A 13562-nucleotide genomic window follows, 5' to 3' on the forward strand; every position below is an offset into this window, starting at 1 on the left:
AAGCCCATCCTGTGCTATTTTCCTTACAGCTGTTACAGTATGCTATAAAATAATGAAATATTTTTGTAGGTTCTAAAAAAATAACTATTATAATCAGTAATTGCCCATCTAGTTATTTACAGTTAGTAGAATTATTTAATACATATATACAAGATGTTGGCAAAGTAGAAACTATCTTCACCTAGTAGCCAGCATCTGCAACTATATTGTGACAGTTGACATAGCAAAATTGAATGGGAAATGTTGCCACAACAATTTAAAATGGAAAGTGTTGATAGAAAAATGTGACCAATAATCATGACAACTAGAAGGTTTGTGGACAGAAACTGCACAGGATTTAGGGTTAGGATTACACAGGATTTGTTCCATCCATTTCACATACCAGCCACTCTTCTCTTTGCTGGACTGTTACCAATTACCAATTGGTGCTGAATTGTAGGTAGTTTCAATTATTGGTTTCTCAGCCACTATTCAAACCGTTCAAAATCATTTCACATAGAAGTCTTTCTGTATTTCCGAAAAATACTTCCTCCCTTTGATCGTATCTGGATTCTAATATAGGTTCCATGGTTGACAATTGAAACAAAGGGTTGGGTGAAAGTATAATTGTAATTGTGCAAATCAGTCCATAAATTTCCAACTTTGAACAGCAGTTGCCGGGAATTTCCATGGAGCTGCTCCCACTCCACTGCCATAACTTCGCCAGAAGTTACATGGGTAAATAGGATTTCTGTCGTAAATCCCCCAAAGTTACAGTGGTGGAGTGGGAGCAGCTCCAAGGAAATTCCCAGCCATGGTCCATACAGCTTGTTTCCTATATTTTCAGGTGTCCAGTACTGTGGATCAATATCAATAATTTGAGCCCCTCAAAATATATGATACCTTCAGAACAAATTCTGTTAACTTGCCATTAACTTTGCTCATTGCTTTCCATCACTTATATTACAGAAAGTTTCATCAGATTCAGACTCACTGAGACAGTAAAATGTAAAATGTAAGATCTTTATTTGCCTCCAGTGTCAAGCAAATTTCTACACATACAACATTCACAAATTATGGAATCCATTACACGACACAGAAAAATGTATATTTGACAGACAATGTTTACGTAAGGGACATTTCACACTGTAGATGTCCACAAGATAGAACATTACTGGTAAAAAAAAGAAACATTTCAGTCACTACAAACCTAAACAGCTTATCAGTCTGCTGCAATGTAGTAGAGCAGAGAATCGGATTCTTCCCACATACCATATTTTCCCAACTAATAGCCGACAATCACAGAACCTAGCAGCTGCTACATACAGACATGATCATGGGTATAAAATCCTGATCACAAAACTCAACTAGTTGATTAAGAAGTCAATCCAGAAAGACTCAAAGGAAATCTAATAAATATTATCAGCCTTTATTAGGGCACAGCACAATTTGCCTCTGCCACATTTAACTGCAGATTGATTGATGGAGTTTCATTACATTGCTGAAAAGGCTGGTTTAATATTAGTACATCTACATAGTAAGAGAGACTGGTTGCTTCTTTCCATGACCAATAAACTAATATTGAAAACAGCACTACTTACTGTGTCATTGAATTAGTCAGTACTTTTTATATCTGCTCTCGGCATTAATCGGATCAGCTTTTTTTCTCCCCGCGTGACAAGCAATGTATAGCCACAATGGGAATAACTAACAATCTCCCTGGAAACTTATCGCTTCGAGGCACAAAAAAGCTGACAAATAATTCTGGATTTAAAAGGTTAAGCGAGGGCATTTCTGAATTGGTACCCACAAGCTAAAGCCAATTCTGTATGTAAGCAAAAACGCAAAAAGAGAATAAAAACACGCAAATGGGGTTTTAGTATGTCTTCTATAATTCCCTGCAATGTTTAGATTTTGTATTGCTAAAACATTTAGTAGCTACAGAACTGCCATGTTGTACAATGTAAATGTAAAGTAACAGTTGTAACCTAACTCTTAATTGTTAATAGCACTAACAAATTACAAAATTCCAATTATTATCTATGGTTAGTTGAAAGTTTCTGGTCTTCATGTCTGAAAACTTGTTTTACATTTAATTAGGTATCTTTCGAAATGTATAAAAGAACAAAATTGGTGTATTGTAAGTTGCAGATTACGTGCAGTGGAAAACTTTATACCAGGGGTTAGATATGGAATTTATCCATTTATGCTTCACCAACCCAAATTATTGTGTTGCCTTTTTCCACCTCAGTGATCTCACAGTTTAACTTATTAAGCCTTCCATCTAGAATAAACAAAGATTCCTTGGATGGTGTCATCAGATACTGGCCGAACAGGTCACTGTCTACAATCACTCGGTTTTTAGTGTTCCATGGCCACTCTTCGGCCTTCATAGGTTCTTTCAGGCTCTTCACCATCTTCACTTTCCCTGTGGAGAGTTCCACAAAGAGCACATCCGTTTGCACACCGGAGCTGGTGAAAACATTGTACTGGTTGGCTTCGGTGAAAGAAGGTTGGAAGGTAGCATCGGAGATGTGAAGGTTGGTGTGAATGTCAAAGGATTCTAGGATTTCCCCTTGGATGGTGATGGACTGGACTCTCATGAGACCCCTTTGATCATCTATGCTGACCAAGTAATGTCCATCTGGAGAAATGTAAGGAGCCCCTGTTATATCACCATTGTAGCCAATCACTGAATCTGTGACACTGTCGACTATGATCTGTGGTTCAGTTACTCCTGTAGTGTCAGCATTGCAATGAACAAAGTAGTATCCACCCAGGTGAGTATAGGCAAGTGACTGTGGGATGCAATTATAGTCTTTCAAACTGATGGTCTTGATATATATCATAGTTTCAAGGTCAATTTTGTGAAGGGCTGGTTCACCTTTGTGAAGAATAAATCCAAACCTGTAAATAGAAGTATACAAAGTAGCATTAAAAATTTGCAGTATTTCCAATAATGAATAGACATGGCTAAAAGAGCAGAAAAATTACAAGTACACTGACTTGCACTTAAGAAAAGTGCAAATGTGTTAAGAGTTTATAACAAATTAAATCTGTAAAGCTTCTAACTCTATATTAGCTCCCTGGCTATCACATAAAAGGGCTCTAAAATGTCTTAGAACAATTGTGCTTAATTATGTATTAATCAACTGCTGAAATTTTATATTGATTGTCCATGTTCCTTAGTATAAAGTATTACCCAGCAATCAGGTGGTTTCTGCCACAACTGATCAGTTGCACACCAACCAGGCGATTGTTTAATGTCCAAGTGCAAAATCTGTTCCCTCAGACATGTACCTGAAACGTTAATTCTGTTTTTCTCTCCACAGATGCTGCCTGATCCACTGAGATTGCCAGCATTTTCTGTTTTTATTTCAGATTCAAGCATCCGCAGTATTTTGCTTTTGCATACTTTATGTACATGGTTTATTTTTGAACTCAATCATATTAAAATAATTATGCAACAAAATCCTGGGATTGTGACTTAGAATCATGGACACATCTTACTTTCAAACATCAGGGCATACAGTTTACACTTGTTTCCACTAGTTTTGCGCCCAGATTCAAACGCAATCAGCTGAACCAGCATAAAAGATCAGGGAATTTAAAAATGTATGCCCAAAAATACTTGAGCTCGTGTTTTCTGCAATCTTTTATGCTGGTTTAAGATTTAATTCACCCGGATCAACCCTTGCCCACAAAATTGGCGACATCTCCAGGTCAAAGTTGCAAGATTCTGCCAATTGCACTGGTTCAGGAAGGCTCTTCTAATTACGCTCAGTTCCTTCGGCGTACAGGCACAGTAGACATGTTTTAAAGGTTTTCTCATATCAAGAAATATTTAGCTTATTAAGAAATGGACTAATGTGCATCAATGAAACTATTAAATGGTTCAGTATAGTTTTTTTTAAACTAATTTCAGTGATTTGAAATCAGGTTATTCATAGGCGGAGGATTGGACATCTTTATTAAAAATTATTAGAAGTCAAAATTCGGTGCCGCCGTTTTTGAGGCGGTGTCACCGTCTGAATGGAGATTTTAGCACCAGGCAACAGTTGCCGCCACCAACCGCAAACCGAAAAGGGGATTGCAGCGTTAAATCAGGTGTTGCACACTACTGTGGAAGCGATTAATGGCAGTAAGTGGGGCAGCAAGTGAGGAGGCAACATCCAGGCGAGAATCATCATTTGTGCCACAGACATACTGCCGCCACCTAGATTCAATTAAGGTGGGGATTGGGCGTGGCACTGCCTCGTGCGTATATTCGCTTCCTACGCACTCACTCACAGGGTGAAGATGGCAGATGCAGCAACAGCTCACCAGCGCACTCACCGCTTCTTGGATGCCGCCGTCGATGCCCTGCTTGATGCCCTGGAGAGGCATCGAGAATTACTCAGGACAGAGGCTGGAAGGAGGCCGCAGTCCCAAAATTTCGAAGGCTCTGGCGTGAATTCGCTGAAATAGTGTCAGCGAGTGACACAGTGTCCAGGACAGCGACCCAATGTCGCAATAAGTGGATCGACATGACTCTGTTGCCGAGGGTGAGTATATTTTACATGATCCTGAGCACACCATGCTCTGAGCTCAATGTGCGCTCTCCTCAATGTAATGTGTCTGACCCCATGCTCTACATGGGTGAGGCCAGATGCAAGGTTTGCATTTGCAGCCTCACCCACTCCAAGGGCCTGCATGCACTGTTAACCTTCCTACTCTATTGTGGAAACCCACCCGTCATCTTGTTACCTCCTCATGTGTCTGGAAGACGCTATCCTCACAGAAACTGTTAGGTCCTCGCCTCCTTGAATAAGCATTGCCACACCAAGTACTCACAGCTAATGGAAGTTACATTGACCTTTAAAGACTCTCATACACTAACACATTCTGAACTATGTAAGGCACTTCAGACAGATGGATAGAAGGGTACTAACTCTGACATTCTCTTTAATATTGCAGGCCAAGCTTGCACAGATTTGAAGAGACCAGATGCAGACCGGAGGAGGAGACTCTGAGGTGCAACCACTAACTTCTGTGGAGGATTGCGTCTCGACCCTGATGGGCGCACAAGTGGGTGCGGTGGCAGTGGGTGAGGCCGAGCCCCCTCGGGACAGTGAAGGTATGTTCAGTTTCTTTGCAGCCTCCAGCAGGCCACTTAGCCTTGACACCGCAATCCTTCACCGCTTTCCACGAGACTGACATTTCCAAAAGTCTTTCCCAGTCCTGGACCCTTCCCCTGCAGGTAACCGCTCTTCTGTGGCTTTGTGCTTTCAGATGATGACACAGACAGCCAGGGGCCTGCACGTCAGCCTTCCACTGCGGGTGACGATGGAGAGGAGGAGGAGGAGGAGAAGGACACCTCTCTGGGCGTGACAGAGGATTCAACGTCCTCAGACAGCAGCTTTTTGTGGAAGGCGTGGTCGAGGATATGGAGGTGGGTGATGCTTCGGGATCCAGTGGCCTGCAGCAATGCCACGGGGGAGGGGAGATCATGAGGCCTGCTCCCCAGAAGGTGAGTGCGCACCTGAGTGATGCTCCATGGCACTCTGATGATGAACCCGAATTCGAGGATCTCGCAAAACAGTCATTGCAGATGCACGCCGATCTGCTGGGTGTATTGTCAAGAGTGCCCGAGAGTGTCGATGCACTAGCTGTGAGGCCGCAACCTTTGTATATGTGTCTCAGCAGCCCATTGAGCCGATCTTTGGTAGATACCAATGGATGTTGGATGCTTCAAGTGACCATGGGGTCCCAGACATGGTGGCACAGGCTGTGGCTGACGTGGCAGTAGCCATTGAGCAGCAGGCTGATGCTGTGGTAGGCATGCAGACTGTCATGTCATCAGTGCGTGGTGGCATCAATCAGTTATGTGGTATGCTGACCCTGATGCAGAGTCAACTTGATGCCACGCAGGAATTGACCATTGCCATCGTATCTGGGGCCCCATCATTTCCATGGGGAACTAACGTTGGTGAAGCACAGCAGTCATCTGTGCTCAGCCAGATAGCTCCAGATGCTGAGGCTCTGCCCCGAGGGAGTAACAGCATGTCGGACCTGTTGAAACGTGATGTCCTCTCTCAGGATGACATCATCCGCCCTTGCCCCTGCCGCTCTCTGCAACCCAACCACCACAGAGACGCCCATGCTGAGATGATGCAGTCTGCAGCCGGGGCTTCCAGGCCATCAGCTGTGGCAGCGGCGCCAACAGTCCAACCTTCTACCAGCCTTGTTACAGGCACTGAGACCCCATTGAGGAGGAGCAGTAGGTGTGGGAGCTGGGACAAGGAAAGAGCCGCTAAATATGTGTGTGCTAGTGGCCAGAGATGGTGACCTTGCTCGAACATGAACTCATGTAAATAGTTGCACTTGGATGAGCAAATAAAGAATTGTCTGATAGTGACCAGAGATGCTGTCCTTGTTTGAATATGAACGAATGTGAATAGTTGCACGTGGATAAGGGTGATAATGTTTCAAGGATTCTGGTTTCAATAATTGTTTGATGTGCAGTTTTGGTCACCTTACTTAAGGAAGGATATACTAGCTTTGGAGGGGGTACAGAGACGATTCACTAGGCTGATTCCGGAGATGAGGGGGTTACCTTATGATGATAGATTGAGTAGACTGGGTCTTTACTCGTTGGAGTTCAGAAGGATGAGGGGTGATCTTATAGAAACATTTAAAATAATGAAAGGGATAGACAAGATAGAGACGGAGAGGTTGTTTCCACTGGTCGGGGAGACTAGAACTAGGGGGCACAGCCTCAAAATACGGGGGAGCCAATTTAAAACCGAGTTGAGAAGGAATTTCTTCTCCCAGAGGGTTGTGAATCTGTGGAATTCTCTGCCCAAGGAAGCAGTTGAGGCTAGCTCATTGAATGTATTCAAGTCACAGATAGATAGATTTTTAACGAATAAGGGAATTAAGGGTTAAGGGGAGCAGGCGGGTAAGTGGAGCTGAGTCCACGGCCAGATCAGCCATGATCTTGTTGAATGGCGGAGCAGGCTTGAGGGGCTAGATGGCCTACTCCTGTTCCTAATTCTTATGTTCTTATGTTTTTATGGATGATGGCATCCTTTAGTGCTTCTTTACAGCACGCTATGATTTTTGTTGTAAATAAAAATTATTTTAATCTTGTCTTGCCATTTATATACACGGAAGTTTGGAGGGTGGGCGTAATGTATTCAGCACATCGCCAGGTGAATAGGCTGGCCATTTGGTACATCTTGCATTATTCACTGGAATCGATGTGTGATGAGTCTAACAAGTAGCCCTTGCAGCATGCAGCACACAACGATGAAGATGGACATTCAATCAGGTAAGTACTGAAATGCCCCTCCAGAGTGTCCAAGGCAACAAAAACAGTGCTTCAGAACCCCGATAGTTTGCTCTATAATGGTCCTGGTTGCGATATTGCTGGTGTTGTAGTGCTGCTTGGCAGGGGTGTCATTAGCCAGGTGGCAACACCATATCCTTTGTCACTGATCACCCAGCCATACCCTTCAAGCGGTGGCTGGAACAGCCATGGCAGTGCTCTCCCACAGAATGAAGGCATCGTGGCAGCTGCTAGGATAACGTGCATTGACAGTGAGGATCATCTGCCTGTGATCCTGTGATCTGTACCAGCTGAACGTTGAGGGAGTGGTAGCCCTTTCAATTGTGAAACACCTCTCCATTGTGACGTGGGGCCCGTAATGCCACATGCCTACAATCAATGGCCCTCTGAACCATGGGGAAGCCCGCTATCCTGGCGAAGCAACTGGAGTGCTCATCCTGGCTCTGCCTGGACATGCTGAATTTTATGTAGTCCATACGTCAGCTGTAGACAGCGTCGGTCACCTGGTGAATGCAGCAATGTACTGCAAACTGCGAGATGTTGCATATATCACCTATAGGAGACATAGAAGTTGAAGGTTACTGTCACTTTCACTGCCACTGACAGCTGATGCTGATCTCAGCTTTGAGGTCTGGTGACCACCTCCTTGTGCAACTGCAGCCTTCTTATGCACTGCTTCTTGGACATATCAAGGAATGAACGGTGTGCATGGTAAACCCTGCATCTGTACGGCCTGCTGCCCCAAGGACTGGGGCCTCTCCTCTGGCGTGGACCCCGATTAGCCTGAAGCCGTCTCTATAGCTGGCATCTTTCAAGTGTTCGCCGCAGGATGATGTGGCGTGCCATCACTGCCCACATTACGTTGCAGAAGGTAGTCGCGATACGCTAGTCACCAATGGATGCGACCTGAAAGCCACCAATGTTTGCGAAATGCTAGTTGTGAAGCTGAATAGTCACAGCACACCAACACCTACACAATCTGCGAGGAGAGAATGCAGCACTGACCACAGCCTGGTTGCAACTCCCTTTAAATACCGCCCCAGAATTTTTACTACGACGTGTGAACACCAACATTTTATGGTGTGTTCCCCGCCAGCCGGTAAGTGAGGTGGCAAAAGTGAATTTGGCGAGACTGACGCCAAGGAGCCATTGCACCCGTACTGAAGTCATGATTTCCATGGCGGTAGTCGGTGAGGTGCCAAATCTTTACACCCTTGAAAAAGCACAACCGAATTTCCCATCAGGTGGCACCACCACCTAACCCCGCCGTCCAGCCGGTTACGCCCTGTTGTTGCCTCATCCAAGCGGTATCAGCTGGTGGTAGCAACCGAATTTCGAACCCTTATTTTTGCTGAGGAACCCATTTCAGCTGTATTAATGAAACTACACCAGGTTACCACTCTAAAATACATCTTTAATGAGAAGGAAAAATATAAACAATTACATTCTATTACTTTGCCTGATTGCGCTGGTTCATGGAATACGCTTGTGATCATACAAATTAATTTTAGTGGAAACGTGAACTGTACCCTAACCAGCGCAACTTCAAGCACATTTTGGGTGCAATTTCCTGATTGCGCCCAAAGTGGAAACTCTATCCCCACATCTTCAGCTATCAGATAATTTGGCTAAAAGAAGGAAAATGAACAGTAAATCTGTTCAAATTGAATTATTTAATTAAATATATTAAAAGTGTCAACAATTTCATATATTTATAAGCATTATAAGCATTATAAGCATGACAATTTCAGTTGTCATTAAAGTAATTCGAATTAAAATTTATAATTATTATTTCATTATTGTTGATTGCCTGTATTGTATTATCTGGAAGTTTAAAAAAAAATCAGAGATGTGACTTACAAGTAAACAGATCTCTTTGGAAATGGCTAGCTCTCTGGTTAGTCAGGATTCAAACAATGCCTTTGCTCTGAACAAATACTCTGAAGTCACTGTTGCTGAGACAGCACTGAGTGAGTCGAGCTCAGTGGTCACTTGAAATGGAACACCATGTGAAGAAACTTTGCCAGTGGGAAAGATGGCATGTGTGGACAGGCAGTTGTACTCAATAATTTGCAGTGTCACACTACTTCCATCACAACAACTAATCATCATCTTGTTCCAGATGTTTCCACCAGGAACAGACTACACTTCTGCAGGTATCAGCAAGTGTATGTTTAGCAGTAGTACTGCTTACAGATTTAATATCAGAATTTACTGTGATTTAGATTCACAAAAATATAAATTTTAGTCTGATTTAAATGCTACCTAAAGTCTCCATGTTTGGAAGAAATATAGCAGTTTGTACACATTGAGCCATTTTGTTTTCGATTGGATTGTTCTAACTTTGGTTATAATATGCTTTAAATGTGTGCACCTCTTAAGCAAAACACATTTCTTTTACGTTTTACTTTGTGTTCTTTCCGACTTTAAACTTTCACGGTGGTCCCCGAGAGACACCTATTTGCTCAATGGTTGCCAAGTGGGGTGTGGGTAGTACAATACATCCAATTTACTGGCTGTCAAGGGAGATCTCGCCCCACTTACTGTACCCCCCCCAACACACACAAATTGCTTTCGGATTTGAACTATCAACATTTTGGTCTGGCTGAGAGTTAGCTCTGCACGGACCATGAGAGTGAGCTATACACTGACCATGAGAGTGAGCTATACACTGACCATGAGAGTGAGTTATACACTGACCATGAGAGTGAGCTATACACTGACCATGAGAGTGAGCTATACATGGCCATGAGAGTAAGCTATACACTGACCATGAGAGTGAGCTATACACAGACCATGAGAGTGAGCTATACACTGACCATGCGAGTGAGTTATACACTGACCATGAGAGTGAGCTATACACTGACCATGAGAGTGAGCTATACATGGCCATGAGAGTGAGCTATACACCGACTATGAGAGTGAGCTACACACTGACCATGTGAATGAGCTATACACTGACCATGAGAGTGAGCTATACACTGACCATGCAAGTGAGCTATACACTGACCATGCGAGTGAGCTATACACTGACCATGAGAGTGAGCTATACACTGACCATGAGAGTGAGCTATACATGGCCATGAGAGTGAGCTATACACTGACCATGAGAGTGAGCTATACACTGACCATGAGAGTGAGCTATACACTGACCATGCAAGTGAGCTATACACTGACCATGCGAGTGAGCTATACACTGACCATGAGAGTGAGCTATACACTGACCATGAGAGTGAGCTATACACTGACCATGAGAGTGAGCTATACATGGCCATGAGAGTGAGCTATACACCGACTATGAGAGTGAGGTATACACTGACCATGGGCTAGACTTTCCATTGCATGCATACCGCCCACTTAACGTCCATTTTAACACTGAAATGAGTGAAACGCCCATATATCGCCCATTTAGCCACAAAATGGAAACTAACATCCATTTCTCGGTCACTTATTACTGAGCGTTACTTTTGGCATGTACTTAACGGCGATAAAAAAAATAATACACTTTTTTTTTGGCGGAAAGATCAGAATGGGCAAAACCAATGCATTTAATTAACGGCGAGATTTAATAATACCGCGCCCGCCCACTTTTTTTTGTCTTAAAGATTACATTTGCTGAAACTAACGCCCAAAATATCGACGAGCTTTACTTTCAGCACATTGCACACATATTGCCAAAAATATCACTCGCTGAAAAAATCGCTGTGAAAAAGTTGCTGTCACCTGAACTAATCACAGCGGTATGGACGCCATTTTCTATATCGCAGGTTGCTTCATTTAAAAGGCTGCTTCAACTTCTGGGGAATTTTGATGTGCTCTGGAGTTCTTTTATGGTGATATGAACATCTGAACAAATATTTTATCATACTGTGGATGATTGGAATTTAATTTAGGTGTCTTAGTGGGGAAATTTATTGTTTGTGAACAATCGGTGTAATACTGATTGTTATTGGAATAGGGCCTGTCATTTCTCAACCTGTCTTGATGACCACGCACATGCTGCAGACTAGGGATGGCAGAAGGTATATTCGACAGCATTATGTGCCCAATCTAAGATGTGCCAGATTGATGAGGAGGACCAGATCTTACACCGCCCACCCTCCCGCACTTACAGGAGAAGCAGTCTTACCTCAACTTGTCCGATAACACCTGCCTTAGGAGACTGCGCTTCCACAAAGAGGTTATCAGTGAGATATGCCAGCTTATCAGGAGAGATCTGCAGCCTGCCAGCACCATCAGGACCACACTTTCCATCACGGTCAAGGTCACCACGGCACTTTCATTCTACGCGTCAAGTTTCTTTCAGGCCTCAGCTGGCGACATTTGCGCTATATCTCAGCATGCCACACATTGTTGCATTTGACAGGTCACTGAAGCCCTTTACGCATGCAGGATGGACTTTATCAGCTTCCCTACGAACATGGAGGCTCAGACTGAGAGGGCTTTAGGATTCTACCGAATTGCTAACTTCCCCAAGGTGCAGAGAGCAATAGACTGTACGCACATCGCGATGCGGGCACCTTTTCAGGATGCGGAGGCTTTTCGGAACTGAAAGTGATTCCACTCCCTGAATGTGCAACTTGTTGTCAACCACCAAACAATTATGGCAGTGAATGCCAAATTTCCAGGCAGCATCCATGATGCTCACATCCTGCGTGACAGCGCTGTATCTGATATGTTTCCCAGTCAGCCACAAGGTCAATGCTGGATGCTTGGTGACAAAAGATATGGCCTCGCCACCTGCCTGATGCTCCCCCTGCATAGCACCCACACAGAAGCCAAGAAGCGATACAACGAGAGCCACAGAGCCACAAGCAATATTTGTCGAGAAAACCATTGGAGTGTTTATTCAGCGCTTTAGATGCCTGGACCACTCAGGAGGCAAGCTACAATACCACCCTGAGTAGGTGTTCGTGGTGGTGTGCTCCATGCTGCACAACTTGGCTATCAGGAGGGGACAAGAGTTGCCAGAAGGGAGTGATGGTCCACCTCAGGAGAGAGAGGAAGAGGAGGTCGAGGAGGTGGACGCTGACCTCGAGCCAGACAATCTGGCTGACGCTGAAACCATGCCCTCGCCACCCTCTAGACCACAGGAAAGGGCCCATGGTGGCCACATAGCTGCAAGACTCTTAAGTCAGCAGTTCATAAATGAGCGCTTTGCTTGAAAGAATGTTGTTGGTATTTACAAAGTTGCAACACTGCTGTGTGTGCAGCTCATACATCAATACACCTTGGAAACAGTTAAAGTTTAAGTTAATTCAAGTTAAGTTTAATGTTACGTAATCATGTTAAGTAATCACCAGTGTGTAATGGTGCAGCTATCTGAGACAATGCGCAACAAGGTTTTTACGAAAGGATATACTTACTTTGGAGGCAGTTCAGAGAAGGTTCACGAGGTTGATTCCCGAGATAAGAGGGTTGACTTATGAGGAAAGGTTGAGTAGCTTGGGCCTCTACTCATTGGAATTCAGAAGATTGAGAGGTAATCTTATCGAAACGTATAAGATTATGAGTGGGCTTGACAAGATGGATGCAGAGAGAATGTTTCCACTGATGGGAGCGACTCGAACTAGGGGGCATAATCTTAGAATAAGGGGCCGCCAAATTAAAACTGAGATGAGGAGAAATTTCTTTTCTCAGTGGGTTATGGATCTGTGGAATTCACTGCCTCAGAGAGCTGTGGAAGCTGGGACATTGAATAAATTTAAGACCGAGAAAGATGGTTTCTTAACCGATAAGGGAATAAGGGGTTATGGGGAGCGGGCAGGAAAGTGGACCTGAGTCCATGATCGGATCAGCCAAGATCGTAATAAATGGCGGAGCAGGCTCGAGGGGCCATATGGCCTACTCCTGCTCCTATTTCTTATGTTCTTATGTTCTTATGTAATGTTATGTTAAATAAAAAACATTTAATCCGAACGCTTGTATGAAATCATAATTATAACTGAAAAAATACCCTACCCCACCCCCACCCCACTCCACAACAAATTTATCACATTTACATCAATCACACGGTCAACATTTCCAGGAGCACAGAACACAAATGCAAACCAACAAGGTAGCCCCTTCCTCTCTTTCCCCAAACCTCCCAACAAAATTGCTACAACAACATGGAAATATTACCAAGTCATCACGCGGCCATGCACCTCACTTTCCTCCCTCCCCCACTTCTTCTCCCCACCTCTACCCCTTCCCCTCCTGACTCTACGCTGTCTGGCTGGGGAGCTCCTCAGGTGCTGCTTCATTGGGAGGC

At 44.0% G+C, this 13562-nt stretch overlaps 1 protein-coding gene across 5 annotated transcripts in view; it reads right to left on the bottom strand.

Moving 5' to 3' along the window:
• Window positions 1–1006: 1006 nt before the first annotated feature.
• The window catches only part of fstl5 (follistatin-like 5), a 1328880-nt gene continuing 1316324 nt past the window's right edge, over window positions 1007–13562 (bottom strand). For all 5 annotated transcript variants that reach the window (XM_070871636.1, XM_070871638.1, XM_070871637.1 and 2 more), the window contains one exon: window positions 1007–2886. In XM_070871636.1, the coding sequence (XP_070727737.1) occupies window positions 2184–2886 (703 nt within the window). In that variant the 3' untranslated portion in view covers window positions 1007–2183. The remainder of the gene's footprint in view (window positions 2887–13562) is intronic.

Source organism: Pristiophorus japonicus, chromosome 2 (assembly GCF_044704955.1).
Source record: "Pristiophorus japonicus isolate sPriJap1 chromosome 2, sPriJap1.hap1, whole genome shotgun sequence".
Taxonomy (NCBI): domain Eukaryota; kingdom Metazoa; phylum Chordata; class Chondrichthyes; family Pristiophoridae; genus Pristiophorus; species Pristiophorus japonicus.